Consider the following 18888-nt stretch of genomic DNA (forward strand, 5'->3'; position numbering starts at 1 on the left):
CGTCCCGTGCCCCCCGGCTGAGCCGGGGCTCTGAGCATGCGGCGGCCCCGCCTCCGCCCTGGCCGGGATAGCGCTGAGGTCGCCCGGGCGTCATGGAGCGGCTCGGGGAGCGGCTGGGGGAGCGCTCGGCGGTCCGGCTGGACACCATCCTGCGGCACCTCTCCCCGCGGCCGGCAGCGGCCCCGGCTCCTGTATCCTTCTGCTGTGGGATCGGGATGGGGCGGCAGCAGCGCGTTGGGCCCCCCGTGGGTCGGGGCTCCGCTTCCCCCAGCCCGGCGCGCTTTGCCCCTCGCTCCGCCGCCCTTGTGGGCCCGTGCTGTGTCCGACAGGGACACCGGGCTGGCAGGGACGCACGGGGCGATCCTGCCCTGTGCCTGGTGCTGGAGGACAGCGCTTGCTGGCAGCCCCGACTGCAATATCGGGGTCAGTAGCTGACCCACGCCAAGGCCTCTCCCCGAGCTTCAGGCTGTGGGGAGCCGTGGATCCTGGCAGTGCCCCTCAGCATCCAGCCAGAGGCTTCCCTGCAGCGAATTCTCCTCCTAGAGATTCAACTCCGCATGACTTAGAAGTTGCACGGCAAGTCACAGGTTTCGTTGAAAGGTACACCCTGGGCTGGTAGAGCAGCAGCAGGAAAAACATCCAGGTTTGGTTTGTGAGTGGGATCCGAGGTGGAAATAATGGTGCCAACATAAGGCAAAGGAAACCTGGGTAGAAATAAGTTTTTGTGTTGATAGTCCCGTGGTTCCAAAAGTTAAGTGGAGACTGCTTGCTGAGAGTATTTTTAAAGCTGCTGTTATAAATGTTGCTTTTAAAAAGCTTTTTCACAGAGCAGAATACTGACAAGTTACCTCTGAATTATAATACATAGAAAAGGATGTGATCAAACAGGATGTAGAAGTCCTCAAATCGATTAAAAATATGAAGGCAGATGGATAGTTGTTGACTCAGACTGGCATAACACAAGTAGGAACACAAAATTAGGAATAAATTATCGGAAAAACACCCTGGTTGTAACATACAGGAAGTAAGGAGAGGTGCTGCACAACCTGTTTGTGTTTAAATCTGGGTCATGATGCAAATAGCTTTGGACCAAAACCGACTAAGCTGGGCTGGAGCAGGAAAGGTGTGTGGGTAAAGTAAATTACAGGCTAATAAGAATGATTTATTTGATACATCAAATGGTACATCAGTTCACTGGTTTTGTTTTAATATCTGTGTCTCATGGTTTCAGTTGTCCAGGCAGCCCAGACTTGTCCTCTGAATGTTGCAAAGTGTCCAGAGGAAAACCAGTGAGAGGAAAAGGCAGGGAGGAAGGTGCTGAAATGGAGTCCAGCACTGGGTGGGCTTGTCTGCCGTCCCCCTGCTGGGGAGGTGGAGGTGCTGAGGAGGGTCCCATGCTGGGGTTTAGCCGGTGCCTGTGTCTCCATCAGCTGTCTGTGGACATTAAGGATCAGGAGTCCCATATTCACTGAAATTAGGCCTGAAATGTGTGTGGAGCTCTGGTGCCCTCAGTTGGGGGATTCCTTGCTCTGGGAGCTGTTGTGGCAGCAGGTCCCCCATGTTCTTCTCTCTGTGTTCCACCCAGTTCCCAGCACCTTTTCCTCCCTCTGGCTCATCATTTCTTGCCACACATTTTTGCGTGTGTTGTTCTTCTCCCACTCTATGTGACCCATGACAAGATAATGTTTAAGCTTCCTGGTGTGGGGACACAACTGCTGTGATGAAACTTATTTCTCATTCCCAAAGCATTCATGGTTTTATGAGCAGTAGAGGAAAGTCAGTGGTTTTCATAGAACCCTGAAGCAAACGTGCATGTGCAGACCAAAAGATCAGCGTGAAAATGCTAATTTTTGTTATGGATGACACTTCAATACCATGCATAAAGCTCTTGTGAGGCTTCTTGAGCAAGTAGGGTTTAATTGCCCTGTTGATGAGAATGTTGTCTCTGCATAAGAGAAAATAAAAAGCTTTTTAAAAACCTGTTGAAATGACTTGAAGTGGAGGACAAGCCTAAAGCTCTCCTCTGTTCCTGCCATCCCTGTCATTTGGAAGGGACCTGATCTCTGCAGTAACTGGAGAGATGGTGAGGGTTTGCAACACTCTATGAGAACATGAAACCTCAGGTTTACTCCTATTGCTTCATTGTTTTAGATTCTTTTCATTTATAGAATATTTTTTATTATAATTTATTATTATAGAAGCAAAATTAACAAGAACATTGATTGAGTGTCCAGCACAGCACCTGCCTTTAAGATGAGCAGCACTGTAGGATTGAGGACTCATACCTGTACATAATGTTCTAATCTATTTTGCTTGATTGTATATTCCTTAATTCCCACCCCAGATAAGCAATCCTACTTCAGCCCAAGTCAGTGTTGCTCCTCATTCAGGGAGGTTTTGGTAAGCTCCATCTTCCTTGGTAGAGATGAAAGCAAAACAACCTTCAGAGCTCAGCTCTTTCTTCCTCTGTTGGGAAGGATGAAAGTTTGACAAGAAAGTCTCACAGATATGTGTGCTTAGCAGAAAGGTAGAGTCTGATGAAGGAATAGAGATGGAAGCAAGTTTTGATATAGAAGAAAAGAATTGCTGAGCCAGTCTTACTGGATAACCAAGGAGGCAAAGGCTGTGTTAGTTAGAAGGGGTTCTTATGACTTTGAGCAAAGGATGAACCCACCTCAAACAAGATGATGTTTTCACCAAGCAGGAAGATGGCACAGGCAAACAAGGCAGCAAAGTTGCAAGTAGAAAAAAGGTCTCAGAATTTTCCACTGCAAGAAAACTGAAAAACAACTTCTAGCTTAAACTGTAATGTACTAACTTGTAGTGATTGGAGAACAGTAACATGAATATGGTAATTATGGTAGTTATGATAGGCTATAGATAAAAGTTAAGGTATAGATTGGTTCTGCTGTATTAAGATGCTCAGCAAAGTAAAGTATATAATGCATTGTAACCAAAACCAAAGGGTCTGGAGCTGACAGCTGTAGGCACAGGTTCTGTCACCCACAACCCTGGACTGCTGTAACTCTTGGATGGAATAAACTGCATTTTGGAGAGCCCCTGGAGTCCCACATCCCTCATTTCAGCTCTTACATTCCCCCAAGCACACATGTGGGTCACTAGGCGTGGTTCATGTGTCCCTTGTGTCCCAGCTACACCCTGGACAACGATGTGCTGAGCACGGAGCAGAGGCAGTTCTATGAGGACAATGGGTACCTGCTCATCAGGAACCTCGTGTCTGACCAGGACATCGAGCGCTTCAGGTACCGGGCACTTGCCTGACAGTCTGGGGGGAGCTCTGGGGAGCTGGAGATCCTTGGGTTCTTCCAACAGGGATGTTCCCTCTGGTTTGCAGGAAGGAGTTCACCAGGATCTGCAAAAGAGAGGTGAAGCCACCGGGAGTTATGATTATGAAGGATGAGTCCCAGAAGTCCCAGTTCGGTCAGTCTGAAAGCATGGTTAATAAAGTGCAGGACTTCCAGGAAGATGAAGAGCTGTTCAGATACTGCACTCTGCCTGAGGTAAAACAAACAAAGGGTGCTGCTGGTGGAAGAGCCTGTATGGAGGTATCTGACCCTGCAGGTCACTCCCATAGACACACAAGTGAGGAAGGAAGATAAGTCAGCTTTTAAGAGTGAGCAGGGGATGGATGGAGGCTGGGGCAGAAGACCTAAAGCAGTGCTGCTCTGCTCCTGGTGTGGAACCAGTCAGGAATGTGACTTGGCCAAACCATGCCAGGCTAGAGGGGCAGATCAGCCACATGTTCTGAGTGTGTTCCATCCTGGCAAACATCTGTCCCTGGGCAGGTCCAGCCTTGCAGCCAAAATTCATGTCACAGCTACAGCTCTGTGGGAGTACTCTCCCCATCTTTTCCACCCCTCTCAGCAGCCTGCAGCACCATCTTCCCTCTTGGCCTCCTCCCACCATTCCCATTTGTGTGCCAAGCCAGATCCTGCCTCCTGTCCTGCATCCCTCCATCCTTCCCAACCTCCTCCTCCTCCTGTACCCTTGTCCTCAGCCAAACATCCAGCTCCCAGTGCTTCCTCAGCAATATTTCTTCTTGTTTTTCATGTTTCTGATTTCTTTTCCTAATGTTTTTGTCTTTGTAGATCCTCAAGTATGTTGAGTGCTTCACAGGGCCAAACATCATGGCAATGCACACCATGCTGATAAATAAACTTCCAGATTCTGGTAAGGAAAACTTGGATTAGTGGAAAATGGATGAATTATTGTGTGCATGCCAGAATTGAACTTAGTATTTTAGAAAAGCTGTGAAAAAACTGAAACCCAAATAACATTGAAAATTTACAAAGCCATTTTGGTGATTGTTTTCTTTTTACCTTGGTTTAATGAGACAAGATGAGAAAACACAGGAGAGTTTTTGAGGCTGCACAAAGTCTAAATAGTATGGCAAATGAGGCAACTAGAAATATCCTACTGTATCTATTTAAGGAGCAAAATCAATGGCCAAATAAGTATATAAATTATATATAAAAGGTTCTTCTGGTGTGGATGATGTTTCCATTTCCATAGGGGGAAAAATAATAAGCAAAACTTCAAGAATATTTATTTATGTTTAGACTTCATGGAAGAGAGCCTCTAGGGCAGAGACTCTCTGTGGGGGCTGCAGCCCATAAACTGAGATTTTTTTTTCCCCTCTTTTAAAGAAAAAGCTAAATAAGCATGAGCAGGGTGTGCAGCAGAGACAGGGTTGGTTCTGCTTGCATCACAGCAGTACATCCAGTGCCTGCAGAGAGCACAGCTGTTGGAAGAGCTTTGTGCTCAGGAGGTTTGTGCAACACTGTGCTGGTTAAAGATCTCAAAACTGCAGAGCAGCCAAAATGAGTGATGAAAAATGCGTGCTGGTGGTAAAGGCCAGCAAAAGGAGCCTTCTGAGGGGTCACAGGCTAAGCAGCTGTCACTGTGTGACCCAAGAGCCACCACCATGGTCCATTTTGGGCTGGGATGGCAGCTTGGCTTGGCTTCCCTGGCTGGGCTGGAGCGGGCACTGAGTACACCAAGTGTCTCCAGCAGGAAGCAGCAGCTCCTTGGGATGTGCCACAGTGGTTTAGCAGGAGAAGGCTGTGTCACACTGGTGAGCTGGAGGTTTCTGTCTGTGTTGCAGAGCAGCAGACCTTCCTGCACCCCATGCATCAGGACCTGCACTATTTCCCCTTCCGGCCCGCGGCCCGCATCGTGTGCGCCTGGACCGCCATGGAGAGGGCTCACCAGGACAATGGCTGCCTGGTCGTGCAGCCAGGGACACACAGGACAGCCCTGAAGCCTCATGGTTATCCTCAGTGGGAGGTAGGGAGTCATGGAGGGCTTAGGAAGGGGATGTGTTTTGCCTGGGAAGGACTCGCTGTAGGGGGAGCATGTGCAGGTCAGAACTGAGGTTTTCAGTGACTTTTTTTTTCTGTTTATGCCAATACTGACATTGATTTGGGAGAGAGTTTCTTGCATGACCTCACTCCATGTGACAAGGGTGGATTTGCCTCTGTTCCCACCTTCACCTGGAAAATGTCCAGCACGTTGTGGCATGACAGTATAAACACATGCCAGCATTTTCCACTGCCCTTGCCAAGTGTGAGGGCTCTGCCTCCTCCTGTCAGCTTGTTCCTGCCTGGCAGCATGTGTACTGTCCCAAAGAGGAGAAGTGTGACAGTAAACAGCTGGATGGAATGAAATACCAAGTGACACCTTCCTCTTAAGAGTGTGTGTTTCCTGGCTTGGCCTGTCACTGGTGATGGTTATACCAGGAGCAGAAGGCTGGACTCCAGCAGTGGCATCAGGCCACCCTTGTGGGGTTTCCCAGTGCTCTTCTCTGTTCTCTCCAGCTGAGAATGTCTTTGTCCAAATCCAGCTGCAGAAAATACAGAAAGTGTCATTTTTCTGTATGTCAGGCTTGAGGTAGAAGGACTAGTAGGCAATAGTCAGATTTTTAGCTTGGCATGTGGAATATTCTCTCCAGGGGAAAGCAGATCCATGTCCCTGCTGTGCTCTGAGAATCAGCACTTCCTCTAATTCTAGCTGAGTGATTTCAGTTCAGCCTTTTTCTTTCCTAGGGTAAAACCAACAAACTTTTCCATGGGCTGCTTGATGAGGATGAGAAGATTCCCAAGGTTCACCTTGTCATGGAGAAGGGAGACACAGTGTTCTTCCACCCCCTGCTCATTCATGGCTCTGGGATAAACAGGACATCAGGCTTTCGAAAGGTAGGAAAACATCTCTTGATATAATTTTTTATATTCTTAATTTTTTACAACAAAATTATCCAACTGTCCCTCTATTTTTATCCCTCACCCCCTTCGAATCCTTTCTCAGTTCATGAATTTGTAGATTAATGTTTTAAAGAGTTTTTATCTTCCTAATATACTTCAGCACTCTCTTGTTTATTTATTATTTTATTTTTAAACATCTGTCTTCTGAAAGAAGAGCATGCTGTGCAGCTGCTTGGGAAAAACAGAACAGTTGTAGAAATTAGATGTTGAATCTACATTTAAATTAAAGCCTGTCTGGCTCAACTTGCTTTTCTGAAAGTTCCCTTTCAGCTGTCCCAGATATCAGGACTTTATCTAATCTCTTTTCCCTGTCTTCTTGGTATCCCATCTCTGGATAACATGAATCTCCATCATTCAATAAATAATATTTATTTATATGATTACAGAACCTATTTTTCTATAAAAGATTTGTTGACATGCATGATTCTTTAACTGAAACAGGCAAAAATGCCCTCCTTTGGAGGCCTGGTCCTGTCTCAGGAGGGATTCATCCAGGCACTGCAGCATGGGCTGCTGTTTTTATTTTGGTTTTCCTGTTGTGTGGCCTATTCTTTCAGCCCCTGTGGCAGTTTGTTGGTGGATTCAAAATAAGTGGGTTGTGACCCTCTGGGTGCAGGAACTAAGAGCCCTTAGAGCACACACAGGTCTGCCCCAGCGCTGACTCTCCCTATTTCCACTCCAGCTGCTGATACTCTGAGATCAAGTAGTACAGCTCATGCTGAGGGAGTGAGGGGGAGAAGGAAGTCAGCAGCAAGAGTTTCCTCCAAGGGGTCACTCTCTAGAGCTCTTGGAAAGGAGGAAGGGTTTTGCTGGCATGATCTGTAAGGAAGGAGTGATGTGCCCACAATCTGGAGTGCATGAGTTTTTTCCCAGCAGTTGTTTGTCTCAGTGTGACAGTGAGTGACACCCATTTCCTCACACAGAGCATCAGCTGCCACTTTGCCAGCTCTGAGTGTCACTACATTGATGTCAAGAACACAACTCAGGAGCACCTGGAGAAGGAGCTGCAGGAAATGGTTTGCAAGAAATACAATGCAACTTCTGTGGAGCTCAAGGTGAGACTTGCTCAGTGCCCTTTGTTACAAACCAGGTCAGTTCCCTTTCCCAAGTGTCTCCTGTGGCACATTGGTGCTCTTTGCTATGCCTTGTGTGGCAGGTCTGGCTGTACCAGGCAGAGGTGCTTGGCAGGATGAAAGGCCTGATGTTCAGGGGATGGCTGGCAGGCTTTTTTGGGGCATTTTTCCTCATAATGCCTTGTTCACTGGCAGCCTCTTCACATCCCATGATCTCCAGAAATTCCTTCAGAAGCTCTGCTTGTAAATAAAAAATGTGGTCATTTGCCCTGAATTCAAAAATATAAATTGGAATAAATTCAGTGCTTGTCCAGTTTTTATGTCCACAGTTTTTACAGTCTCCCCTCCCCCAATGGTTGGTGGATTTTCCTTTTAAAACAAACAGCCACATCTGATCACAATAACAAATGGATTTTTTTTTCTTAAATATAATCCCACATCAGTTGTTTATACTCGAGGCTATAGCAGGTTTGTCAGCAGTGATACATATCTGCCTCAAAAAAAAAAATGGGACTAATGGACTTTGCTGAATAACTGAGACCATTGAGTAAAACAGAAAGCAAATGTAAATTCTTCAGGGATCCAGCCACTGGAAGAAAAATAAGCCTTGTTACTGAGGTGAAAATATTCTGAATATCTTAATCCACAGCAGTTCCCAAGCGTGTGCAAAGCCAGTATCAAGGCAGTTAAGTCTAGATGTAAAAGCAGCAATTTTATTTTAAAATGTACTTGTTTTACAATATCTAGGGCTTTCTGGAGGGGGGAACTTTCTTTGTCACTGTCACTGCAGGCCCCCAGCCAGGTATTAATCAGCATTGACTCCATGATTCTCAGGAGGCTGATCAATCACTTTATTATACTCTACTTACTAAGAGACCCATCACCCTTATAGACAGATACAGGTGCACCCAACTGGTCCTTCAATCCAAACACCATCCCCATTGGCCAATCAAGAAACCACCCTTTGGTAAACAAACCTCCATTACACATTCCACATGTTCACAACAACAGATGGAGCCAGTGAAGATAAGAACTGTTTATCATTCTTTTCTCTGATCTTCTCCCAGCCTTTCCCAGGACAATGCCTGGGAAAGTTGTGCCTGTTGCTGTCTGTGGCCAGAGAGCTGCTGCCACATGTCACCCTTGCTGGTTTTGTGTTGTTCTGTGTGTTTCCCCCCAGTGTGCCTGGGTGTGGTGGGGTGCCCAGCTGCATTTTGCAATCTGATCTTTCATGGCTGTAAAGCCACAGCTTGCTTGGCTTTCAGTTCCTGGGGTTATTTAGGTGCTTGGTGAAATCCAAAGGGATTCCTTCCCCTGAGTGGAAATGAGGTTGTTCTTACAAACCTCAGAGAAGTCTCTGTGTTTTTGTGTGGCTTTAAGGATTGTTTTTAGCCAGAGTTGGAGTTTTCTCCCAGAGGAGTGCCTACATCTTATTTCACCTTCACAAGATGATCAGAACTAAGTAATCCTCTACTTCCATCTGTGTAAACTGAAATCCTGGTCACTTTTTTTCTGGCCCTCAAGGTGCTTTTTCTTTGTCTCATTTTTGTTTTGAAGGATATTTGGAACTTCCGAGCACGGCTTGTGCAAGGGGAAAGAATCAACCTGTAGAAGAGCAGGATGCAAAACATGGCCCTGAGAATGAGCTTCTCTGAGGGAAGAACACAGAATTCTGGGCAGGCAGAATTCCCTTTGTTGACCTCTGTAATGGTAACTTAGCCAAATGCTGCACTGCAAAATCGTTCTATGCTAATTCAGAATAATTGCACTGAGCTTGGGCAGCTGATGTGTGTCAAAGGAAACCTAACCTAGAAAAACAGATTTGCTGCAGGTGTCTTAGACAATCGAAGAATCAGAGTCTTGAAAGAACACTTTGATTTTCTTGGTGTTTTCATTCTTGATTCTTAAAAGTTTTTAACATGACACAGCTTTAGAATAATGCTATACCAATATAGGATTTTATGCAAGAATTTCCAGTATTTCCAACTTACTTTCCTGTGCCAAAAAAAAAAACCCAAACCATCAGTTTCAGACAAGCCCTGAGTGACATGGGGAGTTACTAGTGTAGCTGATGAAGATGTGGGTGTTGGTACCAGCACAAACAATGGTGTAAGAAGTGGCTAAAGAGAAAGCAGCAACCACTCACAGAGAAAATTGGGATTCATGGACAGGAATATGATTGCTGGCAGAGCTCCTCAAGCATGGCTTGGTGTGGCATCATACCTGACCAGGCAGCTCTGGCACAGTGAAATATGAGTCTGACAGTGTTGGGAGCTGCTGGGCCAACCAAGCAGCCTCCCACTGGCCTTGCACAGCTGATCCAAGGCTGTGTGAAGTGGGGGAATACTTTGAGTCTGGAGGTCTGGGAAAAGGAGCCTTTTGCTGCTGCCAGGTTGAGGAAGTGTTTGGATGCTCCCCGGGATGCAGTGGTGGCAGGGTGGAGTGATGCACACTGAAATTATCCTCTTGCCTTTCACAGTGTTTTTCCTTGCTTTCTGAAAGATTCTTTTGCTTTCAGAATCTATTTTTTGAAATAAAGAATAAACCAGAGCAAAACTGCACTTGAGGGCTGTGTTGTGTCATTGCTGCTGCTCAGAAACTGGTGCTGGGGATGTTGAACACCCCAGTGCAAAGCATCAGCCCTCAGCTTGTTTCCACTCCCCCCAGCCCACCCAAAAAAGGACCAAAGGCTGCAGTGATGGCCTCTTGTGGCACCTTCTGCCTTGTTTTGTGATTCTTCATCTTCATGCAGCATCTCTAGGTCTTCTTGTTTGTTTTTTAAAGGTGAGGTTTGAGCACAGTTAAGTGTTGGTGCTGCACCCTTGGTGCTGGAGTGAGGTATCAGGGCTGTGGTTCCCTCCTGGAGCCAGCCATAAGCTCTCAGCAGCCTCTGGTTTGACCACAGCACCAAGAAGTCTGATCAGGGGTCACTTAGGACAGACCCCCCAGCCTGGCTCCGTGGGTGATTTTGGGTGTCCTGCTTTCCCATGCCCGCTGTAACCCTGGCACTGATCACTCCTGTGGAGAGCAAGGGCCCAGGTGAGTGATTCCTGTGAGTTGGAGATCCCTCTGGTGGCTTTGCTGAGTCCCTTCCGTGGGATTTTTGTGAGGACTTGGTGCATTCTGTCTGGTTCACAGCACAGGATTTCATGGAGAGACTTCCCTGTCTGGTGTCACTGGTGGAGCTGGGGTGACTGCAGAGGGAGCTGTGACCACAGAGAAGAGCTACAGGTGTCACACTCCCAGTTTCAAGACTGAGTTTCTCTTACTATAGCTAGGAAAGAGAAGAAAAGGAAGAAGTTTACCTTTGTTTTAAGAATTTATGCACCTCTCCCTATGGATTTCAGCTTACAATTGCCTCTTTCAGAAGAACAAACCCATTAAGGACCTCAGAGATCATCCAAACTCATCACCTGATAAGAGACTTGTGTCCTCATTCCTTCCCACACCTGGCTGGGTAACCTCCCCCTGGGGCAGGCTGTGCCCTCTGCTGGGCAGAACACAGCTGGGTGAAGCTGGATTCTCCCAGAATGGATGTGTGGTGTTGCTGGATGTCTCCTCTGTAGCAATAATACCTTTGAGAAATAAACTTCCAAATCCGTTAGGCAGAGCTTCAAGAGACAGGGAAATGCAGAACCTGATGAAATGTTTGGGTTGCTGGGTATTTTTGTGAATCAGCCCTTACCCTATTAGCAAAGTTGCTTGAATTGAATCAAATTAAAAGCAAAATATTTATTTTGGTAATAGTGTGTTTTAGTTTAGCCCTGGCTTGGTGGGATCTTTCTTATAATTTGGTTTGCTGTAGGTGCTCAGGTTCACATGTTGGAGGTACTAAATTGATGCTCCTAAATTGATGCAACAGCATTTTACATCTAAAACTTTTTTTCCAGCTAACTTCATGTTCCTGCAGGAGCTTAACCATGTTAGCCCTTTTTGGATGACTTCTTTTTTAATAGCAGCATCCAATTTTCAAAAAGGACCATGTAAAAATTGGACATCTGGCTGCTTATTTGGCCATCTGCAGTTGCACGAAGCCCCAGTGTTTCAGACACTTTTTTTTCCTGCCTTGACATTTCACATGTGTTGAAAACAAAGGCTTCCTGGTGCTTGGTAAAAGACAATAAACACAGAGAAGATCTTCTGCTCAGAATTTATGTGCTATTTTCCAGACTAACAGTTCAGAAATGTCAGATTTAGTCTGACTCCTGACCTTGCTGACAGCTCAGCGCTTTGATGTGAAGACACTGGGTAGGTGCCAAAGGAAGGATTTTGAATCCCAGCTTTGGCTTCTGGTGCTGTAGATCAAAGTCTTACTTCATGCAAGAGAAATGGGGAGGAAAAGCAAGTTTAATTAACTACATTATAGTTTTTTCAAAGTAGATTTGACGCTATAAGCTGATCTGGGATGTGGGAGATCCTTTTCCAGCAGTCATTTATAATCAAAGTGGCAGTGAGTGATGCCCAGTGTCCTCCCACAGCTGTCACCTCACCAGCTTAGAGTGCTACGACAGGGATGTTAAGAACATGATCCAAGAGCAGCTGGAGAAAGAAGTAATTGAATTTGGACATGCAAAATATAAAACTGTTTCTGCTCCAGACCTTGTGCTAATCTTAAATCACTACCTTATCTTGTAACTCACAAGTAATTTTGGCCTTTTTGCTGATAAGGCTTCTTGCTGCCTGCCTGTGCTGGAGAAGCACCCTTGCTCCACAGACAGCCCATTCACATCCCTGGAAATCAGCCCAGGAGCTCTGCAAATCCAGCTCTACTCATCACTGTTCCCACCTCTGGGCTGCCCAATTTGATTTCATCCACGCTCTTTGCTGTATTTTCAGTAGAAATCAACCCAGGTAGGACGAGCTTGTGCCAGCAGGTGTTTAGATAGGAGAGGCTGTTACTGAATCCCTGTAACTGGATTTGCAAGAAGAGGACATAGTTTATAAAACACCCATCTGAATGCCTTCTCTGCTCACCACATCAATCCAATGAGCCTTTTGGCTTACACCAAGCAGGGTTCTGTGCCTTGGAGCTTGTAGCTTTTAATTTCATTTAGTGTTGTCTGTACATTTCTGTTTGAGACTTTTGAAGAGACAGTGAATAAGTGAATGGGTGTTTCTATGGGCAAACAGATCTGCTCATACCAGCAAGAAGCAGGGAACACTGCACTCAAAGATGCTGTTCTCTGGCTTTGTTGTTGCTGCTGTTTTGTGAGTTTTTTAAATGCAGGTAGCTAGGAAGAAATGAGCAAAGGTAGTGTAAGGAAAAAGAATCAATCTTGAAAGTGACCTCCAAAGACCAGGATGGGAAACCTGTGTCTAAGAGCCAGATTCATGTGCTTTTTGCCCCCTGTGTAAGGAACTTGCCCCAAATGCTGCATTACAAAAGTATTTCATGCTAATACAAAATAGGTGCAGCAAGGCTGAACACCTGATGGACTTCAAAGAAAACCTGACCTACAAAATCAGATTGCTGCAGCTAGTTTAGGTAATCAAATGATTACCTACTAATAATATGGTGAGTTGTGCATTACTTATTTTTTCTAGTCATTCTCTTGATATGCTTTTGGGCTGATACTTTATTAAAGTTACTAATAATATAGTTGGTAAAATCATACTAATATAAAATTCCATGTGTAATTATGTGTTTAAGGTTTTTAACATCCTTCTTCTGCACAAAATCAACCAGTGAATCAGTTTCAGTGTGAGCTTACATGGGAAGTGATTGGGAGAGCTGATGGAGAATGTGGATTTTATTTTGTTTTTGAAATAAAGATTAAATTGTAGCAAAACCAGCTTGAATGGCTGCACGGGATTATTTCTGTGGCTCAGAAATTCTGTTGTGGCTTCTTTGGCTGAATAACCCAAGTGAATCCTGGAAAGGCAGGTGCTGGGTCTGAGGCAAACATTGGGGAGCTGCAGCTGAGTCACCCAAAAATCCAGCAACTGCTGGTCCTGCAGGATGTTTGGGCCAAGCTCATTTTGGAGAGCTTTGGGCAAAGCACCTGCCAGTCTCTCCTCCTCTCCTTGCTGTGACCATCCTGACTGATCCCAGCTCCCCTGGTGTTAGAGCAGAGTGTTCAGGAATGGGGGTAGTGCAACCTCTGGCACAAGAAAAGCATCTCAGAACAGTGAGGCACACAAATCCCAATATATCCATCTCCCCCACTCCTTGTTCACTGCTAGAGCTTAAGGAAAGGAATTTGTTTGGTTTATTCACCCTGTTTTTGCACACAAGCATTGCTTTCACTCCCATGGATATACATGTCTTACATATCCCAGTCCTGGGGGCATTTATGAAAACAAAACATTAACCCTCCTTTGACATTTTAATTTCTGCAGAATCTCCTTTCTTTGGGCCCAAGAGACAGGAACTGGCAAAAGTGTGAAGCTTTCAAGATGCTGCCTGAAGGCTGAGAGCAACGTGGAATTCCATGGTGGTTTTGTGGACTCCAGGTGAGAAACTCCTGTTAAGTCTGAATGAGCAAATTCTGTGAAAGCTGAACTAACAGACCACAACAAACCAGTTCCTTTTGGTGATTCAGCACTGAGCTTGTGAGAAAACAAAGATGTTGAGGAAGCAACTCATCCTCTTCCTCAGAGAAATACCATGCAGACCCAGGCAGGGAGTGTTTTAATCTGTACTCTATTTATTCTGAATGAGGAATCCACAGGAGACATTGCCAAGCAATGTCACAGTTACTGATGCTGTCCCCACTCAGCAAATGGTACCAACAGGAGACTGAAATCAATGCTACAGGGCACCAATAAAAGCACCAGTAAGAGAGGAGGGCTGCAGAATGCTGAGGTGAATCTGTCCATTTGCTCCAAATGAAGTCACTTATTTCTCTTCCAGCCCCTGTGCAAGCAAACAAGACACATTGACAAGACCACTGGGACATGTGAGATGTTTAGGAGCACTTTGATTGAATCACTAAGGTTAGGGGGGGTTTAGGCACTTAAAAATATCCTGTGATCCTACTGGGCATGAGCTAGGGGCAGGAAAAGGCTCAGGTTCAGGATAAGCTGGTTTAATTCCCCAGGCATCCCTAGAGAGATGTGCTATCAGAAAAATGCCTGTATGGAGACAGCATTTCTCAGGAGCCACCTCTTGGAGGGAGATTTCATCCTACTTGTTCTGACATAGCTACTGTTCCTATTTAATATCCCAGAAAAAGGGTAAAAACCTTTAAATATAATCACTCAGCTCTTTAAAACCACTCACAAAGTGGTGCCAGATTCATTAAAAAGTTTTTCAAAGTGGGAGCTACAGGTCTGTAGCCACAAGAGCGCTGTAGTGTGGATGGTGCTGGGGGACAGGGAGCTCTGAGTTTCCAGCATAAGCACTGCTGGCTTGCAGGGCCAAAGCCATGGAAGGGTTTTGTAACAGGTAAGCCAAGGAGAAACTCAGGATAGCAGTTTGACATCTATTTCTAGGGTTCAGAGTGAGTAATTTTGAAGCCAATGGAGAATGCTCTGTGCCCACAACCCTCTCCCCCTCTTTTTGTCCAAGAGCTGAAGACAGGTTGGCATGAACACATCAGGGTATCAATTTCATAAGTGCTTATGGAATCTACAGTCAGTCCCATTCATGATGATTTGTCACCTAATAGTGAGGTCACTCTTGTGTTGTTAGCTGGAAAGAACAGGCATGACTGTGCCTTTCACATGAAGCCTTCTTCAGTCAATTAAAAGAAGAACAAAGTTCCATATCCATGCAGCAGCCTGGTGGACCCTTGGCAGATGATCCTTTCATCAAAAACTGATTCCCCTACTGATTCATCACTAAAACCTGAATTCTCTTAGCAGTCCAGTATAAATGTGTTTCAGACACAAAAATCCATGCATATGTTATGGAAGAAATCAACTCCAGGTCACTTGAGACTATTGAGAAATTTTGGTTGTTCTTCTCCTCTCGGTAAAAGCGTTTCTCCACCAATCTTCGGACCCTTTTTCTCCTGGAAACACAAACCATGGAGAAAAGAAGTTAAATGTGTGGTAGGAATCTCCCAAACACTTCTCTGGCAGAAATTGTGGTAGGGCTAAATTACCTGACTAAGCACTGACAGACCCTCTAGGGACCTCGACATTCTGAATTCTTACCACTTTGTTCAAATGCCATTTCCCCACAGTTAAATAAAACAAAGCTTTGAGGACAGAAAGCAAAAAGTAGGCGTGCACTACAACACAGCCTGCAGGCACCTGTGTCTACCTGCCAAAATACAGAGCTGGTGGCTTTGCTGGGAGCTTACAGGGGCACAGAACCAGAGGGGGACAGAAGTACCACAGGAAGCAGCCAGAGTGCTGAGGTGCTCACTCACACTCACCTTTAGCATCCCATCTCGCTCCCACTTGAAGAGGCCACAGTAACTGAAAGATGAAGATGGCATGTGAGCATCACTGTGCTGTGTTTGCTGCACAGGGTGAGGGGATCCTGAAGTAGCCCCACACCCAGCCCATGCTCCTTGCCACAAGGGCCACCATTGCCCTTTTAGGACATGGTTATGTGACTCACAGCAAGTTACTTGTGAAGGGACAGTACCTAAATCCCAGTCCCTATTTCATGAGGCTCATTTCTTACCTGCAGGGCTTTTTTGGAAGCCTGTCAAGGGAAATAGCTCTGCTTCCACAAGGACATTTGAAAAATCTCTTGATGGCATCATGCCAGAGGTAGTTGTGGTTATCCTGCACACAAGTCTCCAGAGGCTTGAAATAGGTGTAATTACACTGTCAGGGAGGAGAGAGAGTGTGTATGAGACCTGCTCTGGGGACTGGCAACAGCTGAATGTTCAGAGGAAAGCATCCCTGTCCTCTCCCATCCCGAGGAGCCCAGCAGTTGGATCACCACCCCAGGCTTTGTCACTGCTCCTTCTAATGCCATCCTCCCCTTGCCACCACCCTGTGGTCCTGCTCCCAGCACTTCATGGGACACAAGTCCCTCTGTGCAACCCAAAACAGGTAGGGAAGGCAGCAAGAGGTAAAGTTCAGCAGGGGCTGAAACTGTGGAAGTGGGAGGAATGCTTCCCTTCCTCTCAGCACATTTGGGACAGTCATAAAGCTCCCATCCTCTTCCAGATGGCAAAATCCCTGGACATGCAGATAGAGGATTCCCACCCAGTGTTAATGTTTTCAAGGACTTTGCTTATTTTTTCATGAAATATGGGGAACTGAGGGTCCTGGTACAAAGCACTTCATAGAAGAAATGGAGAAATTCAGGACAGCAATACCCATGGAACCACTGGCATAAGCACTGAAGCCTTGCCATGTCTCAGTCACTCTGAACTGCTCTCAGCAACAGGCATGAGGAACAAAGCATCAATCCCTGCACTGGACCACAGCCAAGAGAGTGGCAGATGGGAGTCTGCAGGATAGTCCTGCACCATTTTGTAGGATCCATGTTCCACTCCCCTGCTGGTACCCTGGCTCCCCTTCACTCACTGTTTTACATGTCACAACTCGGCATTTCACTGCTTTAATGTTCCTCATCTTCTCTTCCAGTTCTTCCTTTTTCACCAGGGGCTGAAAGTATTTCTCCTGCAGTTCAGCCTCAGCCTGTGGGGCACACAAAAAGGGTTGTGAGGACACAAAGAGGGGAGAAGCCACTCCATAAATAGCCCAAAGGCAAATTATTATCAGGCCTGCTTGAAGCAGACTGCAGTCTGGGAGCAGAGAAACACAACATCTCTCTTGTTCCAAACAATCCATTATTGTACACGTGCTGTAGCTCACTGCAATGACATGAGCCAGCTCTGAAATGCACAAGTGGGAAGGTTAACAACAGCAGGAAGTACTGAAATGAGCACATAGCCACGAGGACAGTGCAGAGAGAAGTCAGGTAGGCAGATGGAATGAATGGAATGGGTTCTTAGCCAAAATATTACTCCCCAGAAGACCTTAAAACAACTATGACTTGTCAATAAGTGTCCACGACAAGAGCCCTGTGCCATTGGAGGTGCTGTAACCCTGGGGAAGTGCTCAGCAGAGACCCCCAGTGTGACAAAGCCAACCTCTCAACTCTCCAGGGCACCTGATGGCATTTCACAGCTGAGCCCTAGATGAAGGTGGCAGCTGGCTTTATGTGGCCAAGATGTCAAGTAATGAGGGACAAAATAGGCACGTGGCTCATTTGATTTTAAGGCAGAGGGATTTTTTTGGTTATCCACCAATAGGAAACTTCACTGATTCTTCCAAACTCAAGAATAAAACTGGTGTCAACTGGCAACATGACCTTACCCTGGCTATGGCAGCAGTGCTCACTTGCAGGCACTGTCCCCTCTGTGCCAGAGACACCCAGCCCTACTCCTCAGGACAGGCTGGAGCCTGTGAGATGCTGGGTGCCTGCTTCTTGCTGAATTCATGGGGAGTCCAGTCAGCTCCCAGTTCTAAGCCCTCAGTCACAGCTGGATGGAGGCCATACCTCTTTTAGGACATCTGTGTGCTTGGACTTGGCCTTCAGGATTTTCTGGAACTCTTCTGACTCCAGATAGGCCAGCTGCTCACGCCGTTTCTTTTGGGCAGGTTCCAGTTCATCCATTTCTAGGGAGACAAAAAGGTTCAGTCCTACATAACAAGGCTCTGATGGCTAAACTTGCTCACTGCAGGAGATTTTGGAAGTCTCAGGTCTCTCAGGCAGATGTTCAGGTCAAACAGCAGCCTTTCATAGTTTGGGAACATGAAAACAAGTTCAAATATGGCTTCAGAAAAAATAAAAGTGTTTTTTAAAAATAACATTGCATCTTCTCTCAAAGCACTGTACTAGGAATTTTCACATTGCTCCCAGGAGTGCAAGCAGTGTTCCCTCACTGACTGATGAAGAAACTTTAAAGGGAATTAAACAATTCATCCAAGATCACACAGTAAATCACCAGCAGGCAAACTCAAGTTCCCACAAAAAATTCAGATACTTTCCCAGGTGGGAGGGTTCTTGTTTTCCCTTGGTGAAGTCAGCCTTGCACTGCAGATACTCAAGTGCCAGAAGAAAGAGAACAGAGATGAGCACAGGGAGATAGCAGAGATTACATCTCACACTTTCTCCATAGGGTCAGAGATTTTTTTTTTTAGTCTTTCCAACAAACCCTTGGAAGTTCCAGACAGACCTAACTTGGCCTCTTTTTAGCACAGCAATTAAGTCCTTAACCCAGAGCAACTCCTGCTCTGTCAGTAGGACAGAAGCACACTTTTTCTGTTCTAGAAGCTAACAGTACATACCACTGTCTGCTTCTGCACCTCGTGGCTGAGCAACATTTTTCTCAACTCTTTCAACAATTTCCAGGACATCCTCAGCATCAGTCCGTTTCCTCTTGACGCTGTTTGGGTCTGTTTTGGGAAGGATCTGGCCCTTTGCTCGCAGCCGCCGTATTGCAGCCAGCTGGAAAACAGAAAGAGCAGGGAACTGAGGCTGTGACCTGTCTGGTGCCAGCTCCTGAGCCCAGGAGTAGCAGAGAAAGGCTCTCAGCTGGAAGAGACAACATCCACTGGCCTGAGCATGGAGCTGTTTGGAGAGAGGCCCAAGAGAATTCCCAGCTCTGACATACACC

The 18888-nt window shown here is 46.1% G+C and overlaps 2 protein-coding genes across 3 annotated transcripts in view; one reads left to right on the forward strand and one right to left on the reverse strand.

Moving 5' to 3' along the window:
* The window catches only part of PHYH (phytanoyl-CoA 2-hydroxylase), a 24627-nt gene continuing 5739 nt past the window's right edge, over positions 1–18888 (forward strand). The window contains exons 1-9 of one of the 2 annotated variants that reach the window (XM_071424087.1): positions 1–191; positions 2345–2400; positions 3153–3263; positions 3356–3521; positions 4110–4191; positions 5126–5307; positions 6066–6215; positions 7205–7336; positions 13694–13807. In XM_071424087.1, the coding sequence (XP_071280188.1) occupies positions 93–191; positions 2345–2400; positions 3153–3263; positions 3356–3521; positions 4110–4191; positions 5126–5307; positions 6066–6215; positions 7205–7336; positions 13694–13768 (1053 nt within the window). In that variant the 5' untranslated portion in view covers positions 1–92 and the 3' untranslated portion in view covers positions 13769–13807. Of the gene's footprint in view, positions 192–2344; positions 2401–3152; positions 3264–3355; positions 3522–4109; positions 4192–5125; positions 5308–6065; positions 6216–7204; positions 7337–8911; positions 9916–13693; positions 13808–18888 lie in introns of those variants that run through there. The other variant, XM_071424088.1, reaches the window with a different exon arrangement.
* The window catches only part of MCM10 (minichromosome maintenance 10 replication initiation factor), a 17179-nt gene continuing 11661 nt past the window's right edge, over positions 13371–18888 (reverse strand). Inside the window, exons 14-19 of the mRNA XM_071424089.1 lie at positions 18594–18719; positions 17769–17924; positions 16790–16903; positions 15933–16078; positions 15679–15721; positions 13371–15309 (exon numbers count right to left, since the gene is read on the reverse strand). Coding sequence (XP_071280190.1) covers positions 15226–15309; positions 15679–15721; positions 15933–16078; positions 16790–16903; positions 17769–17924; positions 18594–18719 — 669 coding nt within the window. The 3' untranslated portion in view covers positions 13371–15225. The remainder of the gene's footprint in view (positions 15310–15678; positions 15722–15932; positions 16079–16789; positions 16904–17768; positions 17925–18593; positions 18720–18888) is intronic.

Source organism: Agelaius tricolor, unplaced genomic scaffold (assembly GCF_023055355.1).
Source record: "Agelaius tricolor isolate 1412-34295 unplaced genomic scaffold, bAgeTri1.0.p SCAF_3, whole genome shotgun sequence".
In the NCBI taxonomy this organism is placed as follows: domain Eukaryota; kingdom Metazoa; phylum Chordata; class Aves; order Passeriformes; family Icteridae; genus Agelaius; species Agelaius tricolor.